At 38.0% G+C, this 18,099-nt stretch overlaps 2 protein-coding genes across 4 annotated transcripts; one reads left to right on the forward strand and one right to left on the reverse strand.

The window, feature by feature from the left end:
- Positions 1 to 282: 282 nt before the first annotated feature.
- Positions 283 to 10,032, reverse strand: LOC103478548 (retinoic acid receptor RXR-beta-A-like). Of its 2 annotated transcripts, XM_008432460.2 has the most exons (12): positions 9,869 to 10,032; positions 8,367 to 8,560; positions 6,988 to 7,141; positions 6,668 to 6,847; positions 6,335 to 6,388; positions 3,589 to 3,749; positions 3,340 to 3,469; positions 2,756 to 2,882; positions 2,385 to 2,426; positions 2,203 to 2,294; positions 1,824 to 1,929; positions 283 to 1,731 (listed from the first exon to the last, which is right to left on the reverse strand). In XM_008432460.2, the coding sequence occupies exons 2-12, from the start codon at positions 8,505 to 8,507 to the stop codon at positions 1,584 to 1,586; spliced, it is 1,335 nt and encodes a 444-aa protein (XP_008430682.1). In that variant the 5' UTR covers positions 8,508 to 8,560; positions 9,869 to 10,032; the 3' UTR covers positions 283 to 1,583. The 2 variants fall into 2 exon arrangements, with proteins under 2 accessions (XP_008430682.1, XP_008430683.1); XM_008432461.2 differs by lacking the exon at positions 6,335 to 6,388.
- Positions 10,033 to 10,804: 772 nt separating this feature from the next.
- LOC103478547 (macrophage mannose receptor 1-like) lies at positions 10,805 to 16,724 on the forward strand. Of its 2 annotated transcripts, none has more exons than XM_008432459.2 (5): positions 10,805 to 11,017; positions 11,237 to 11,596; positions 13,915 to 14,253; positions 15,750 to 15,824; positions 15,900 to 16,724. In XM_008432459.2, exons 1-5 carry the CDS (start codon positions 10,957 to 10,959, stop codon positions 16,259 to 16,261), a joined length of 1,197 nt encoding a protein of 398 aa, XP_008430681.1. In that variant the 5' UTR covers positions 10,805 to 10,956; the 3' UTR covers positions 16,262 to 16,724. The 2 variants fall into 2 exon arrangements, with proteins under 2 accessions (XP_008430681.1, XP_008430679.1); XM_008432457.2 differs by having other exon boundaries at positions 10,806 to 11,017; positions 15,897 to 16,724.
- The last annotated feature ends 1,375 nt before the right edge of the window (positions 16,725 to 18,099 follow it).

Consider the following 18,099-nt stretch of genomic DNA (forward strand, 5'->3'; position numbering starts at 1 on the left):
ATGACAGGCTGCTGATATTGCTCATGTAGTGTTTTCCTGTACAGCATTTTCCACACAGACCTCATTTGGTCTTGTTTACATCATCTGTACATCAAGGTCTTCTGGGTTTCAACTTGATTATGGTTTGCTTTTTTTTGCTCTTTTTTTTTTCATTATTAAACAGCAGAAACTGTATGAAGAAAAAGTAAGCTACCTACAAATAGATGAAGGGAAAGATGGGGAGGAGGGAAGAAAACCAAGCATCACAAACAGCACAAAACAAAGCTGATCAGTCTCAGCAAATCCAGTGCAACCCAAAACACATTTTGCTTTATTCCATCTAAAAACAAGGGTGCATAATAACATTATACTTTGAATTTAGCAATTATTCTAATTTTTTTTTATGTGCATTTTCCCTGACCCTTTTGTTTAGCACAGTACCTCATAATTGTATAGATAAATTACATCATGGAGTATTCCCTTTCCACTGGACATTTTTATCTCTGCAAAACATTGAATAACTGACAGGCTGATGCAGGCGTCTTATATTGCTACATTTTAAAAACAAAGATCGACAAAAGGAATTTCTAGTTTTGCATATTTTCTTAGGTTATGGTTTGGTGTGGAACTTCACCAGTAATGTCCAAATCATCTCTGAAGTAGCACCACGACAACAAACAAACGAACCAACCCCGAATGCCGGGAAGGCCAGGGCGGTCTGTTTAAAGTTTGTTTTAAAAGTAGCACAAATCCCAAATATGCAGTTTATTCCCCTCATAAAATACAATAGGGAATAGATTTGAATTGCTTTAAAGCAGGGATGTCAAGCTCAAGGGTCGCTGTCCTGCAGATTTTAGATGTGCAACAGGTACAACACACTGGGATGAAATGGCTTAATTACCTCCTCCTTGTGAAGATAAGTGCTCCAGAGCCTTGCTAATGACCTAATTATTCTATTCAGGTGTGGTGCAGCTGAGGCACATCTAAACGTGGCAGGGCAGTGGGCCCTCCAGGACTGGAGTTTGACACCAGTGCTTTAAAGGGAAAATATGTAAACATTTAGCAATGTATATACAAGACGCAAACTTAAATCTGGGATCATTTCAACCTGGTGTCAATCTCAGGGTTCAGATTCTGTCAATTCGGAGCTTGTGGACACCATGATGCTTTATTAGATTTGATTTAAATAAAAAAAAAAAAAATGTTTCACAAAGCGTTATTCAGGATGCATCCTTCTTGAATTAAAAAGAAAGGCATTAGAGATGAGTTCAGGTGTTTAAAAAGTCTTATAAAAATGAGTACCCAAATTATAGCCACTCTGAGAGAAATATGTAAATATTTTTCTTAAAAATATTCATGTGTTTACCATAGTTTTTTTGTTTTTTTTTTTACTCATGACGTTATGACAACACATAGCACCAGCTTGAAGGTCATGCCAAGCCTTGGGTTTGGTCTAAAGAGCAAATCTGTGCTGCACTAATGTGTAACGCAGACAGCAGTGAGACAAACTGACAAATCTTAAAAAGAACTTAAAGTGCCACTCCAGTCCCACGCCCGCCTCCCCAGACTCCAGCTTTCTAAAATCCACAGTACGCGGCTCCTGTCTAAGACAACTGATGGGGAGCTTCAAGCATTTCCATGAGGAAGGTGTCGATAGGCGTGTCCCCGATCAGTTTGAAGAAAAAAAGATGCTCCAAGCACTTCAAGCCAATGGACCTCAGCGCTGGAAGTCGAAGGAGGAGCTTAGCAAACCTGCAGGGAGAAATCGTTTTCATTTGGGGTTTTTTCCCCTCAGAGACATAAATAATGCACCAGTCAACACATCACAACACTGGACTTTTTACCTTCCCTGCTGCTCTGGATACTTCTGCTTGCAGTAAGCTTCCAGTGATGCATAGACTTTTTCTCTAAGGAGCTCCACCTCACTTGTGCTGGAGAGCCCTTTAGCATCTAGCGGAACAACATTAATAAGCACAATTATTACATGATGCATTTTCAGCTATGAAGAGAAAAAAAATCAATTTGAGAGGCTCAAAGAGATCTGCTTATGACAAGAATCTGGTCAACTTGATCGATATTGATCTTTTTTTTTTTTACAAAGACCTCTGAAATTACTACCAGCAGAACAAACCTTTAAAAAGACTTGAGATCGTAAAACGACTGCAACGCTTCAATTAGTGCATCTATATAAACCATTGTTATGCTCATGCGTTCTCAAATTACCTGGGTTAAACAGGACAATAGCCCGGAGACAGCCCAGCTCTGTTTTGTCCATTTGCATATCTCTCATTTTGTTAACAAGCTCAGTCAGAACCCTGCAGCATGAGAAAATGTGTAAAATTATTAAACACGTACACACAAATTATGAACTCAAAAGTAACAACACTGAAGAACTGTACAAGTACCTGTCAAATATGGCACCAACTTCTGCACTCTGCACACTCTCCCTGGAAAGTTAAGATCCATTAGAAAAAGAAAAAAACAAACACATAAGTAAAACATTAAACAAACTGTCTGGCTAAAAAGTGTCACCACGTGGAACTACATCAACAAACACACAACATGTTTCTGTTGCAACATCAACAGTCAATATGTTTCAACAAGTAATTTACACAGAGACTGTGGAAGACTGCATGAGAAAAATATTTTCAAAAGACAGACATGCGTCCATCTATAATAGTGAATCCGTATGAGTTTAGCCACATGACAGCTAATTATGTTAGTTGTAATTTATTTTGTTAAGCATTCTGGAAACGTCTTGTCCATGTGAATGTACCTATCAAAAATAGCACCAACTCCGGCCATGTGTGCGCTGTCACGCTGCAGCTCGGACGCCAGCAGAGCGCCATCCTTCAGAGGGATGGAGCGATGGGAGAACGAGGCTATCAGGAGCTCATTCCATCCTAATAAAACACAAGCAGCGGTGCAGATAAATATTGTCCTGTTTATTTATGTACAACTCTGTTCAGAGGTAACACATGCCTGAAGGAAAACTGCTGGGTTATAGTGATTCCCTCCACTCTAAGGTTGAAACCACTCTGTCTATTGCTGTTTCATTTAAGCTTTCGGTCTACAATGTGTTGAACGCTGCATATATTTGCTACAAAGAATTTTATAAAAGCATTGTACTAATCCTTTACTATTTAAGATATTTACACTGTTCCTCACATATTTAGTATTTTTTTCCGGTCCCATTTCATGAATTAATCTCTCCCACAGCATGAGTCAAGACTTCAACAACTGACCCTGGCAATCTGCCACAGAGCTACTTTGTTTCTCTATAGCAGCAATTTACCTTTTTCTCCAAACAGAATCTGAATGTGCCGACTTTAATTTGAAGCTGATGGTCGATATCCGTACCTGCACGCAGGAGGATGACCTGATCATCAAGGGGCAGCTCGGAGAAATGAGGGATTCTCTTTGCCCACTCCACCAAAGCAAACAGCTGCTTGTCAGCAGTCTGGCAGATGTTGGAAACGGCATCATGGGGCTACAAAACACATCACAATTACTTCCTGGTTACTTGCAATACAAATAAAGCCGATTTTGTTTTATCTTTTAGAAAAATACGGGGCNAAATGGATTGATTGCAGTGTTCCAACAACTCACAGAGTTTCCTGCAGACCCTCTGTCGGAGTGAAGGTCCACCCGCATATCCACGGCCATCTCCGCCTCCAAGATCTTCTCCACAGGCATCTCGTCGTTCACTCCGGAGCTGAACTCCAGCTCTCCCTCGCGCTCTCTGTTCCTCTGACGCTCCTCCTGAACCGCTGCAGCAGACAAACACAAAGAAACACTTCCAGAATGTACACAGGGAGATTTTTGGATTCATTGGCTTTCAATCCAACATGAAAGCTCATATTTGCATGAATGGTTTTATAATTTTAGAAGTTCTTCCTTTCTAAAAAGATACATATTTTTGTTTCTTTCAAATTAAAGATTAACAAGGTTTAATATTAACTTTGAAACATTAAGTTAGGCTATTACAACTTTTTTTAAATTTTACATTGGTGTTATCTCTGGGATGCGAGTTAATTGCTTTTACACAGTTTATCTTATTTCAATGCCTTTTCTTAACATGAAATGATGACAAAGTTTAGCCAACTGCTAAAATCTCTAGTTTTTAAATCTGTTCCTGTTCAAGTCGCACTCTGCCATAACAGAGAATGCAGTGGAAAAAGCTAACAAGAACATTTTGATTTCAACTCCGTAAATGTACACCAAGACAGTTTTGAGAACTATTCTGTTGTGAGTTTGCAAGAAACGGCTAAATGTAAGCAAGTCTCAAGATGAATTATAAACTTTAAAAAATTTGGCTTACAAAATCTGGACAACTTAACCCTTTGAAAAACTAAAATTGAGATAATTCAATGTAAAGCCCTGCAGAGATTTTGTGATTATCTGCATTAATATTTAATGTTTGTCTCCTCTTTCCCTCCCTCTTTCTTTTTGATCAACAGCATCCAGCTACCGAGATTTGTCACAATAAAAAAAAAAAAAGATCAGCTTGCAACCTCTCAACGCAACAGTAAACCCTTTGGAGTTTCCTGCATTTCTATATCAAGGTCTGCCACTAGGGGGAGGCCTTGTTACAAAACGTATCCAATTATCAAACAGCTCACAGCTGCAAGCCACACTCCACGAATTCACCAAAGTTAGTAAGATATTTCCCATGAATATAAAATAAATGTAATTACGCTGCAAGATCCACTGCTGATTTGTTGCAGTGTAACCTGCCGCTTGCCTGTTGACAGCTGGAACAAACTGCAACCCGGAACAGAATAAAATGGATTTTAGGGACATGGACAGATGGATGGATTTAGCACCGGGGTGGTCGGTCAGAACCCAAATGTCCTCGACATTTCTTTGTGCCTGGTGTTTTGCCCGATATAATTCACTAGTAATAACACCAGAAGCAGGAACCTAATCAGAACAGAACAAAAGTTCTCCACAGGCACGCCACAAATTCTTGTTAGTCATGAAAGAAAAAGGCTTTTGCTCATGCTGAGTCATGCAGTGCGACAGTGATGCCAGACACTTAATTAGGTCAACAAAAATATGTAGACCTAAAATGAAGACAATCTTGTGGGTGTGGAGTAGTTATAATCCACCCACAGAGAACAGCTTGAATCCTTCCCATGATCAGAAGATGACGGCGAAATAATTTATTACCAAATGAAACAGGATTTTCAAGGCCAGTTGTTTTCCAACGCAATAAGAGGCTCTTGTCTAATTGTGAAGTTATCTACTGGGAGTGACTTTAGTTTAATATTGGATTACTCAAAGGAAATCACAGAATGGTTGATAAACTTAAGCCTGATGCAGAAGGGAGATACAGAAGTTCAACTACTTTGTGCCTAAAGTTCTTGGGGAAATTTTCTATTTAGAGATTCAGAAATGTAACACTATAAAACGTTTGGGGGGACAGATCAATTATGTTTATCCTAGATCTGTCTGTGACAGGACTCCTTCCTTCCTATTATTGCTGTGTACTGGCTTCTCAGTTATAACTAGCACAACAATCGCTAGAACAGAAACTTAAGACTTACATTTAAATGTATTCTAAATTGATTCGCAAGTCTATGTAAATCAAAAGAACAATAAATAAATGTTACAGCTATTTTTTAGTATAACTAATATGCTAAATTAGTCATTAATGAAATCAGTATGAATAATTTTCTTTACTATTTTGAGTGCACAATATTTCATTAGAGGCTATAAATTTCTGCTTTAATTTCCTGTGTAAATGTCGCCTAGATAGTTGCATTTTGTTTGTTGGAAACCTTAAGGCAGACAATTATAATGACAAATCCAAAGAAGAGTGATTAATAAGTAGCTTAAGCAACAGGACTTTTCATTAGTTACCAAAAGTGCTAACATTCAGGCTTCTCTTCACTCAGATCCTGTGAGAAATCATCTCGATATTACTACGAGAATGAGAAGTAACAAAAAGTGGCACTTGAAGGTAATCGAGTGTCACTGATCAGAGCAAACAGAATCCTTTGTGCCTAAATATGCAATCTAATTATCTAATTAAGATGGGCTTGTACATGCATGCAAGGCTTAAAAGACATGCTTTGGGATTCTAGTAGCATACCAACAATATGAACAACCATATTCTTCACTTTGTCAACACAGATGGGATTTTCATTCATTTTCACAAAACGAGCATACGGCTGTAAGCTGCCTAACAGAGCGGTCCATCATCACTGAGCAGCCAAGTGCACTAGCTGTCACTCGTTTCCACACTATAGCACAAAGTCACACATGAGCCTATCACTGCTTAGCATTTTCTTCTGTGATAAATGTTGAGGTAGATTTAAGATACAGAATCTCTGAAATTTAGACAACATACTCATCCATCCCTCATCTTTTCCATCCTTGTTTTTCCACTTTATAGGATTTACCGCTATTGACAGACGGGGAAAGGGTAGAATTGGAGAAAGTGGAGGGAAGAGACAAAGAGGCGTTAGTTTTTTATGTTTGTTTTTTTTACCCCAGGCCCAATAAATCTATCCCTGTCCAAGCCAACATCCACTCTCTCTAAAAGTATGATGCCAATCCAAAACTACTTTGACTATTTGAATAACTCTAACAACAGCCATAGTTCATCACACTACAAAAAAAAACAAACAAAAAAAAAAACAACAACTAGTGGATGTTATATTTGACACTTCTCCTTGCGTACCTTCTCTCTTCATACCCATGGCCAGGCACTTCTGGTAGCGGCAGTACTGGCAGCGGTTGCGCTGGCGTTTGTCCACCAGGCACTCCTTGTTATCCCTGCAGGTGTAGCTCAGGTCTTTGCGCACAGTTCGTTTAAAGAAACCTTTGCACCCCTCACAGCTGTACACGCCGTAGTGTTTGCCTGAAGATTAAACAGGTGAGTGGAAACTTAAGACGATCAAACAAAACGAGGGAGGGAAGGCAAGAGATTTAGGAACATTTTAGATCATTTTAATCAGTAATAAACAGAAAACCAGTGCTGCCTTTCAACAGTCCACTCACCAGAAGAGCGGTCGCCACAGATCACACACAGTCGTTTCTGAGACATCATTATTCCCGGGCTGTGAGCTTGCATGGGCCTCAGGCCAAATGGAGGCTTAATATCTTCTGAGCTGCTGACTGAATGCATCCCTGATATTGGTGCTGAAGACGAAATCTAGACATACAATAATTCTATTGGTTAAAAGCCAAGTTACACTAAAAAAAAAAAAAACATTCCAACAATGCATCACACTCTGAATAAACACTAGTACTCATTAATGGGCCTGGATATTGACAAAAATTCTAGATCGGCAATCAATGACAATGTTCTCAATCCATAAGGGCAGATACTCCGTCTAATCCTAATGCTTCATTTATTTATTTAACATTATATTTAGAATTACTAATTGCACTTGTTATTTGAAAGAAGGTTCAATGCAGTTTATTTTTTTACATGTTTAGCCAACGTACTTTACCCTATTGTGTCAATTTCAGTTTCTTTATTATCTATTTTACATTGACTGTTATACTCCTAATTGCGTTGACTGAACAAAAGGAAGTTGTGTTGTTTTTATACGTTTTACCAAGCTTGTGAAGTTACTTGTGTATTTAAATGTGCTGTGCTGGTGAGGTATCAAATAAATGATCAAATAATTGAATATATTTATGTAGAATTTTGAATTTGAATTATAAATATGTTTGTGCTTTAAAACAAAAACATTTTAAGTTAATTCAGCTATGTTTTTCTGTGTCATATCGGTATTGGCCGATACTAAACCTCGTGTATCTGTATTAGAAATGATAAAGGTGGCTCAGTGCATCCCTAGTTTGCTCCCTACTCTTTTGGATGCTGTAAGGAGCTATTTAAAATAGAACGTTTTATGCCAATTTTTTACATATTTTGCAATAGTTTCTTCCTCTAAACTCCTGAATTTGGTTTCACAAGCCAAAAATATTACCTACTGACTGGAGGCTGCTTATAGTTAGTTTGATGTGATATGGATCGTAATCTCCTACATTTTATAAGAGTCAACTGGCACAGACTGTGATCATAAGTCCAACCAACAAAATCTGTGGTGCAATTTAGAATATGCACAAAACAAGATGTAAATAAAACAATATATTATTATTTTTCTGTGATAATCTATTTCCACAATTCAACAAAATACTTAACCACCAAGAGAAATAAACTGATGTAGGTTGGTTAAGTCCAGCGACAGCAAAATTGTTTAGTGTACAAGTGAAAAATGGAAATGGTGGTGAAAAGGCAACACAAGTTTTTAAGAAACGGTAAAGCTAATCCGAGGCGCTCTAAAACAATTGAAAGACTTCTTGCAATACAATCATTTTCAGACCCAAATGGATGAGTACAATTACTCATACAGCTTCCTGACAGATACCTGACTGCTGCTGATGGGTCCAAATCCCAGAGAGGGAGATACCACTGGGGAGCTGAGAGAAGGACTTATCACTGAAAAAGGAGAACCTATGAAGTTGGTTGGGCTGTTGGAGGCTGAGCTGTTAGGTTGAGGTGCGGACATGGCTCGCAAGCTACCCGCTGAAGAGAATGATGTTCCGTCTTCAGGATGTCAATCTGAGGTTGACACAAGAAGATGCCGTTAGCAAAGCAGAGACAACAGGTAGCAGTTATCTAAAACATTTATGTTTTTTTTTTTGTTTTTGTTTTTTATTAATGATGCTGCAAACTGATGGAAAACAACAGAGAGAGTACAATAATTTCAAAACAACAAGCATAGGTATAAAGATTACATAGATTAAAGTCACTGCAAGTGCTGTTTTTGATGTAATCGTTTGATTTGTATTTATACTACTGGTTGTGCCTTTCTCTTGAAAACGTGTTTCACTTACTATTAAAAAAAGGAGCTGAATTATTATTTTGTATGTGTATACGCCTAATAACTGGTATTTTAATGAGAAAATTATATTAGAAACAAAAGTGATTTTATGCATATGTAAATTAACGATACCAAAATTTTGGTAAATTATTAAAACCGCGTTGTTGTTCTTTTTAGATTTTGGATAAGACATTTTCAGTTTTTCGTGTAAATTACCACGGAGTATCTGCTTTTGAAATGCTACAAATGCCTTAATTTTCAATATTCATACATGATATTAGCACTTAAAATAGTTACTTTATCGTCCTTTCAAATGCCATCGTTTGTTTTGACGTACAGTATTATTTTACCGCACAAGTAGTACAGTAATAGATCAATATATTATGAGATGTCGCGTATCCACAAGTCCTAAAACTACAGCTAAATCAAAACACGTTATATGGTACGATGACTAATAATGAAGGATGTGGCATTGGATCTTTAAGCACGTGTGCTAAATAGATGTTCGTTTTATTTATCAACAGAATTTCACATTTGCTAAATGCTATACAAGCGCATTACCGCTGCCCGATGAAATACGTCACAAAACTGAAAATGATGCAAGTAAAAAATAAGCTCCAGTGCATTTTTTTCCCAAACATTAAGATTGTATACTTTATAAGCCAACAAATATACAATCTTCGTTGATTTTATTAAGGGATATTTGGCTGCAAAACCTTAACGCGTAACAAGCATCGCAACCAGACATCTTTAGCTAGCATTAGCTTTGCTTACCGACGTCAGAAAGTTAGCTTTTAATATTTTCAGAAAGCAATTAGACAAAGTTAAAACACCTCAGTTCAAATACAAACAACACTTCGCTTTACCCCAAACTACGAACCCAAATAAACCCAACTCAAGGAATTATCTTTAGGTAGATAAGACTAGCAAGTTAGCATGCTAACTTGGCTAACGCGGCTAAGAGAGTTAGCCAAGAGCACGTACAGCTCCAAGAAAGTGTGGTGGCAAATCTAGTCTATGATTGTTTTGTGTTTGGAGTTACATACCATATACACTTTCGAAGCATTGTTGAAAAAACACCACGCGTTATCTCTTCTAATTTAAACTAGACTACACGCCGACAATCACATTCAGTTAACTTTACTTTGACGCTGCTGTTGTTGTTTACAGGCCATGTTGGCTCTGAGCCATCATCCACCAGAGCCAAAATGTCTCATGGGACCACCCATAACAGCGTTGTCATATGACACCTATGATGTTTAGCTTTTTTATCATACTTCAGTATTTATTATTTATTTCATAATGAGTTGAAACAAAATGCAAATTCCCTTTTACATATTTTGTTGCGCTATTGAGTAAATAGTTTTCCAGTAACAGTTAACATCAAGTGTATTTAAATGGTACAGCACCAGACTGAGATAAAAGTTTCATTGCCGGATAAAAGGAAGTATTTGAGTGCTGTGGTTTTGGTATGGTGGATTGTTAAAAAGCTGTTCAAATAGAAACAATGTGTTGCTTTTAGTCATTCTGTTTATGGCTCACTGTTCAGTCTGTAGTCAATCTAAGCAATGTTTTATAACGGCCACACCTTCATAGTAGCTGTAATGTCTTTTTTTTCCCTCCTCCTTGAGAGAATGAATATATTGCACAACGTGTTTTTACACCACTTATTTTGTTTACAGAAGTCTTCCACGTCCAAATTATCTAATTTGGGGTTCGAATTTCCATGCAATTTCCTGTTAAAACATACCAGCACTTTACTTTTTAAAATGTAAACAGAAGCTTGTAATTACAAAATAGTCCCAAATGTGACATGTTGGTTTAAAAATATTTTCTGTTTTTCTTATCTGTTAATATGTTCATTTTAGTTTATAATGCATCATGCCAGAAGAAGGAGTTGTTTCATCTCAACAAACCACATACCACCGTATGCATAAGAGAATGTAGGAACTTGACAAACTGCTTTTGCTTCAAGTAGTTGCTGGGAAAGAATCTTCTTACATACCAGGTGGCATTCTTACTATCGACACTTTGCTGCTTAAAGCTGAATGCCAGAACCCTTTGATAGGAGCAGCAAATGGTTATATTCCAAGATTGTTTCCTTAATCTTCTTATACCCAAGTGAACCTTCATCATGACTGAAATATGGCTAATAACTAGAAGGACTTCAACTATGTTTTTAATTATTACCTCAGGTAAGTACAAAACGTGTATTGTTTGTTGCTTTCCTGGTAGCAACAAACTACCAGGAAAGCAACCTGGTAGTTTGCTATCTGGTTCTTTAAGATATTAATATTGAAGAAGTAGTCATGTTGATGAAACTCTTATTTTTAATCACAACAATGCAAATGTACTAATTATACAATTTTTATGATTGTTACTCGGTTTAAAAGTTATTGTTTAACTCTTCACAGTGATTTTTATGTCTCCGCTGGAATCTTCAGGCTTTCAGCTAACGCCTGAGAAGATGAAGTATGACGATGCAAGGCGTTACTGTAGAAACATGAATACTGATGTAGCCACTGTTTACAATTTAGCAGAAGTTAATATTATGCTCAGTTTAGTTTTGTCAACTGGTAGTAACATTTGGATAGGACTGGAGCTTGGAAACCTGTGGATTTGGCACTGGACTGGGTCTGATCAAGGAACAAGCTTTTTAAACTGGGATATTGGAGAACCACATAATAACAAACAAGAAGCATGTGCAGTAATGAATCAAAATGGAATGTGGCTTGAAAATGACTGTGGAACTCTAGAGAGCTTTGTTTGCCAAGGTAGGTGATGGTAAAGTCTATCTCAAATAATAATATCAGTAATTTTAAATATGTTAATTGAATTAAAAAAAAATGAATATCGGGGCTGCACAGTGGCACAGTTGGTAGAGCTGTTGCCTTGCAGCAAGGAGGTTCTGGGTTCAATTCCCGGCCCCCGGTCTTTCTGCATAGAGTTTGCATGTTCTCCCTGTGGGTTTTCTCTGGGTACTCCGGTTTCCTCCCACAGTCCAAAAACATGACTGTCAGGTTAATTGGCCTCTCCAAATTGCCCCTAGGTGTGAGTGTGTGTGTGCATGGTTGTGTGTCCTGTGTGTCTCTGTGTTGCCCTGTGACAGACTGGCGACCTGTCCAGGGTGACCTCTCACCCGGAACATTAGCTGGAGATAGGCACCAGCAACACTCCCGACCCCACTAAGGGACAAGGGTGTAAAGAGGATGGATGGAAAAATGAAAATCAGGCTCTGAACACATGGAGATGAGCATGGTGAATTTTTGTAAATGATTTGGGGAAAAAAAATGTGTCTCCACATGACAGAATGCATATCTACTGACACTGGTATGCTGGTGGCGCAAAAACACTGCCATACAAAGACAATAAAAAACACACCAAAAGGCACCATGTCTGTTATTTATGAAAGACAGGCACATGTGGGATAGAGATGGAGCAAAGGCATCAACAAACAAACAAAGTGTCTCATATTGCCACATGGAAACATAGAACCAACATTTTTAAATTTATCCATTCCGGAACTTTCAAAAATGATCGTTTCCAGTCTCACAAGTTGCTGCATCGGTGTGGACACACAGCCTAAATGACAAAAAAAAATGTTTGCAGATACACATAAAATTGTCTCTCAGTGGACATGGCCTCATATATTCATTAGATTCATTTTGCACAGAGTGACATATTTCAGCACTTATTTGTTGATATTGATGTCTATAGACTACAGTTGGTAAAAAAAATAAAAAAATTCAGTTTCTCAGACAATTTGTATATAACATAAGACCAATAAAGCTTCTGAAAAGTATGTTGACATACTGTACAGTATTTTCACTGAGTACCTGTTCAGGGTTCCTTTAGCATGAATTACTTCATCACTGTGATGTGACATGGAGACAATTAGCCTGCGGCTCTGCTGGAAGTTTAAAGAAATCCAGGTCTTATAATAGCTGCTCATCTGCATGCTTGGGTCTGGTGTCTCGCTTCTTCTTCTTGACAATAGTCCTTTGATTCTCTATGGGATTCAATTCGGGTGAGTCAAGTAATCCTTGGTCATTAAAGCAGGTTTTGGCAGCGTGTACCAATGTTTTGCTAGAAAATGAACTCTGTATTTCCATAGTTTTTTCAGCAAAGGGAAGCAAGCTCAAATAATTCCTAATCAATGGTTGCAATGATTTTGGACTTGATAAAATCATTATCAAGTCAACTCTAGATCAACACTAGTAGATGACACAGTTACCCAAATCATCACTGCATGAAGACTTTACACTGGACTTAACTTAAATTGTAGACCTCTTCATATTTCTTTCAGATTCTTGGCTTTAATTTTTCAAATATGAAGAAACATATTAGTCACCTGAAAAGAGAACTTTGATCAATGGAGTAACATTGTTCAAACACTGCGTCCTTTTTTCTCCTTAGTTCAGATAAGACCATTCTTAAAGTCTAGAGTTCAGGAGTCCCTAAACATAAGTAATGACAATTGAAGTCCTTGTCCCGGACATGTCTGTAAACACTAACTCCAGCTTTAGTCCACATCAAATCTCCTTCAAACTCCTGAATGAGGACTACTTCACAATGCACTTAAGGCTGACAATATTCCAGTTGCTTGCACACCATCCTTTACCACACTTTGTCCTTTGACTCAATTTTTTATTACATTTTCTGTGAACACTTCAGATTTCTTTAGAAATTACCTTTTCACACCCAACCTCCTTGTGCAAGGCATCAATGGCCATCTGCTGTTGTCAGACAATTCTCGACAGATGTCAAGTAAAAAGTTTTTCCTTTGATTGTGTGGGCCATAACATAATCTTACTGCACTAAGCATCTTTTTTATTGGTCTTCTGTTACATTAAAGTGTCTGGAAATACTACATTATGGGCTCTCTTTAGCTTTAATGTATAATTATCAAATGCTTTGCATATAACAATTTGTTCCTATATATAAATTGTACTTTTTTTCGAAGTTAAAATACTGGAATAATAAATAATAATAAAACTTTACAATGATGTTCCCAGTTTTCACTTGGTGCACTTGGAAATGAGTGATGAGTGTATAACACATTCAAAGCATCAATATCTTCTTTTTTTCCCAGGTATTGGGGACGTCAGCACTTACATCTTTGTTGAGGTTAAGAAATCGTGGAGGGAAGCTCGCAGTCATTGCTGGAACCTTTCATCTGACCTGGTTACAATACACTCAGCAGAGGAAAATAAAGCAATCCGCAACATATCCACTACTGAAAGGTTGTGGATTGGCCTTTTCAAAGATCCATGGACGTGGTCGGGTGGCAGTAACTCATCTTTCCGCTTTTGGGTTGCCAATGAACCCAAATATGGTAGCAATGGAAATTGTGTTACAGCTGACTTAAGAAACAATGGAAAGTGGTCCACTCAGAACTGCAATAACAGACAAAGTGTCATTTGTGGAACAGGTATGTTTTTTCTCTTTTTTTTGTATTATTTGAGCAAAGTTGCTATTCAAATTCTGTTAAAGTTTGAATGATCAGTTTTTTAAATATTCCTCAAAACAAAACAAAGCTACATTATTCATCTATCTATTCATACCTGTACAGCAACAAATCCAACAACTAACAGCTTACAAACTACACAGAGCATAACTACATACCCTGCATCAACTAATATGGAAACTGCTTCACTTCAAGCAGGTGCAACAATTTTTAATTCCACTTTGGTTTCCACTGAACAGCAGATTACAAATACTACCACTACAGAACCATCAACTTTATCTGGACTGACTGCATATACAATACATACAATGACAACACCTCCACCTCAAAATGTTACCACCCCAATACCATCAACTACTACTACATCTAACATCACAGAGGTTATTTCACATCCCATCACCACAGAATCCAATAATACAAATACCAACAATGGCACCAATACAACCACTCCAAAATATTACCACACTTGCACCGTCAACTTGTTTGGGATGTGAAACAACACAGAGGTTGTTTCACATCCCACGATCACTGATCTTGATAATACAAGTACAGAAATCCCAACAGTGACACCAACACCCCTGCGTCAAAATGACACCATGCCAGCACCAACAACTGGCACTAGACTGACTGCATCTACAGCAATAGAGTTTGTTTCACATTCCCGATCACTGAATTTACTGAATTTAAAGAAATGGCAACAATGACATTGCCAGAAATGCCTGAAAATGCTACCAACCCAGCACCAAGAACTGTCACTGGACCAACTACTTTTAACACCACGGAGGTTGGTACACATCCCATAACCCCTTAGCTCAACAATGCAAGTACTGAAATGTCAACTATGACAACAACACCACTGCAGCAAAACAATATAACCGAAGGACTATCAACAATCACTGAACTGATTTCATCTAACACCACCAAGGTTGTTTCACACCCCACCATCACTGAGTTTAACAATACAAGCACAGATATGCCCACAATGTCAACAAGACAACCGTCTCAAAATGTTACTACCCCAACACCAACAACTGGCACAGGACCAAATCTATTTAACACCACAGAGGTTGTTTCACATCCCATAACTACTGAGCCCAACAACACAAGCACAGAAATGCCAACAATGACACTAACGCCACCACTCCAAAATGTTAGCACATCGACACCACCAACTGCCACTGAATTGACTACATCTGACAGTACTGAGGCTGTTTCACATCCCATAACCAGTAATCTTAATAGCACAAATACAGAAATGCCAACAATGACATCAACAGCACCACCGCAAAATCTTACCACACCAGCACCATTAACAGAAGCTGGACCAACTGCTCTTAACACCACAGAGGTTGTTTCACATGCTCCAGTCTCTCAGCTGAACAGTACAGAAGAAACACAAAAACAACCACCCCAAAACACTACTATGAATGTAACAACAACCAGTGTTTTCACACCAACAGCTCAGACCGGAACATCATTCCAAACAACAACCCGATCACCAACTCCAATGTCGACTGTCAGCAGTTTTTACTCAGGTATGCTTCACAAACCCATGTGCCTTTAATTTTACTTTGCCAAAATCTGATTCTATATTCTATATTTTCCAGAAGACGGCCTGATATTAATCCAGAAAAATATGACATGGATTTCAGCTTTGAGCTTCTGCAGGGAGCACTATGTCGACCTGGCTCAGATTACCAGTGAAGCCATTCAAGACAAAGTGGCTGAGAAGGCAAGAAGCTCTACATCCCCTCACGTGTGGCTTGGGTTACGCTACACTTGTAACTTTAATTTTTGGTTCTGGACCAGCTCGACTGCAGGCTGTTACCAGAACTGGCAGCCAGGAGAAGGACCAGAAAGGGCAACTCAGTGTGGCGAGAGTGGGGCCATTGAGGCCACAGGGAGGCAGCAGTGGGTCGGTCTGCCAGAAACACAGGAGCTGAATTTCATCTGCCAGACCTGTGGTAACTGAGAGTGGATTGCCAGTGACACTTTCAGTGAAGACAGTGATGAAATTGTCATGAAGCTGGTTCTGAATTGCATTTTTGCAAGGTTTTTAAGATGCAAAACACCAAACACTTAGCATTTCTGAATTACAAACAAGGTATTATGACTGTGCATGAATGGGTGAAATACACCATCCTCTGCTATTGTTCATGTCCAATTCTAAATTAATATGAACACGCTAAATGTTGTATGGGTGTGTAGATTCACAGACATACGTAGCAAGAGTAATGTGAGAAAACTGATTGGCACTACACCTCTTGTTCAGGGGTGAAAATCTGTATATTGACCTCCTGGCCTGGCTGTCAGGAGCGTCTGCTTGAAATCAAAGTCAAGGGACTGGCCCTCTGGAGTGCTTACAGAGAAAACAGAGCGTACCGATTCACCATAAGTACACAGAAAGTTACTCCGAGCTATGATAACAAAGAAAAGAATATTTTTAAGTACTTTGCACTTTTTTTTTATCAGTGACCTTTTTCACAACCTTTATGTTTCAATTGCAAAATATTACTTTTTTTATTGCTAATGAATAAATTGTTGTATTTGTGTTAGTACATGTTTATTTTTTTATGTATTTTATAACATCGCAGGCTTTCTTGATTTCTTTTTTTGTTAAGTGACTCAACATACCAGTGGAACCTGTCTGTGCTGGCACATGTCGGAAGCAATCAAAGAGATCACAGAAGGTGTGGCGTAAAAAACCATGCACAACATTCCACACTTTGTGCTCTGTACTGTGTAACCACTCTACATTTGTAGGTCATGATTAAATGGTCACATGTAGTTCCTTGCAAAAGTATTTATGCTTCTTTTCACTTATATTTTGTCACGTTGCAGCAAAGACTTGTTGGGTTATTTTTTGTTGGACGTTCCAAACAATATTTGTTAGATGGAGGAAAAGTGAAATGTCTTTACAAATAAAAATGTGGAAAGTGTGGTGTGCTTTTTCTCCAGCTCTCTTTTCCAAAATTCAATTTCCATTTTACAGTTGCACTACTTGATATTGGTCCATCACATAAGATCACAACAAAATACAGTATAGAAGTTTAAGGTTAACTTGTCAGAAATTTGAATTGAAAAGAAATAAGAATAAATAAAGGATAGCTTAAATCACCAGCCAACAACATTTCATTTGTGATAACACAAGGAGTTTTGATATTTTCTAATATTTTTCATAAGCTATTCCAAAGGTATTGCCAAAGTAGCATAATGGAATACTATCAGTATTTAGTAATACACAGCAATATTGAAGTACATTTGTTGAATGGGTTTATATAGCGACTTCTTACTGCTAAAGGCACAATAACACACCTGCTATAAGTTATTTTGCATATGCAAAGAAAGTGTTGTCACTTCTCAATTATTATGCACCATTAAACTTCAGATTATCCGCTCTCCAAATATTCAGTGGTCAGTGAGCCTCCCATGCGTTCAATGTTAATGTCCCTCTGGGTCCAGTCTTTCGGTCCTGGACTTCTCCCTCTCCTCCACTTCTCACCAACATCTCCTCTTGTGTGCTGTCCAGCTGCCTCTGACCTCTGACCCTTGCACCGTCTCTCCTGACCCCTGAGGACATTCCCACGCCACACCCTTTTGTGTACTTTTCACCATGCAAAGCCACTGGTCACACTTTTTGAATTTTTGTAGATCACGGTTAAATGTTATTTATCTCAACTGGGTTCAATATAATATCACAAATAAAAAATTTAATGTAAGACCTGTGTTACAATTGAAAATGATTGTTGTTAAATTTGAAAAAAAGAAAAATTTGGAATATAAGAAATTTCATGAAATATTAAATTACAT

The sequence above is a fragment of the Poecilia reticulata genome, linkage group LG16 (genome assembly GCF_000633615.1).
Source record: "Poecilia reticulata strain Guanapo linkage group LG16, Guppy_female_1.0+MT, whole genome shotgun sequence".
NCBI lineage: Eukaryota > Metazoa > Chordata > Actinopteri > Cyprinodontiformes > Poeciliidae > Poecilia > Poecilia reticulata.

Excerpts from the sequence above, each read along its gene's own strand:
- LOC103478548 (XM_008432460.2), bottom strand. The coding sequence starts at position 8,507 with ATGTCCGCACCTCAACCTAACAGCTCAGCCTCCAACAGCCCAACCAAC. Across the intron at positions 6,848-6,987 it reads CTGTGGCGACCGCTCTTCTG|GCAAACACTACGGCGTGTAC; the intron begins GTGAGTGGACTG and ends TTTAATCTTCAG. Across the intron at positions 3,470-3,588 it reads GAGGGTCTGCAGGAAACTCT|CCCCATGATGCCGTTTCCAA; the intron begins GTGAGTTGTTGG and ends TGTGTTTTGTAG.
- LOC103478547 (XM_008432457.2), top strand. The coding sequence starts at position 10,957 with ATGACTGAAATATGGCTAATAACTAGAAGGACTTCAACTATGTTTTTA. Across the intron at positions 11,018-11,236 it reads GTTTTTAATTATTACCTCAG|TGATTTTTATGTCTCCGCTG; the intron begins GTAAGTACAAAA and ends AACTCTTCACAG. Across the intron at positions 11,597-13,914 it reads AGAGAGCTTTGTTTGCCAAG|GTATTGGGGACGTCAGCACT; the intron begins GTAGGTGATGGT and ends TTTTTTTCCCAG.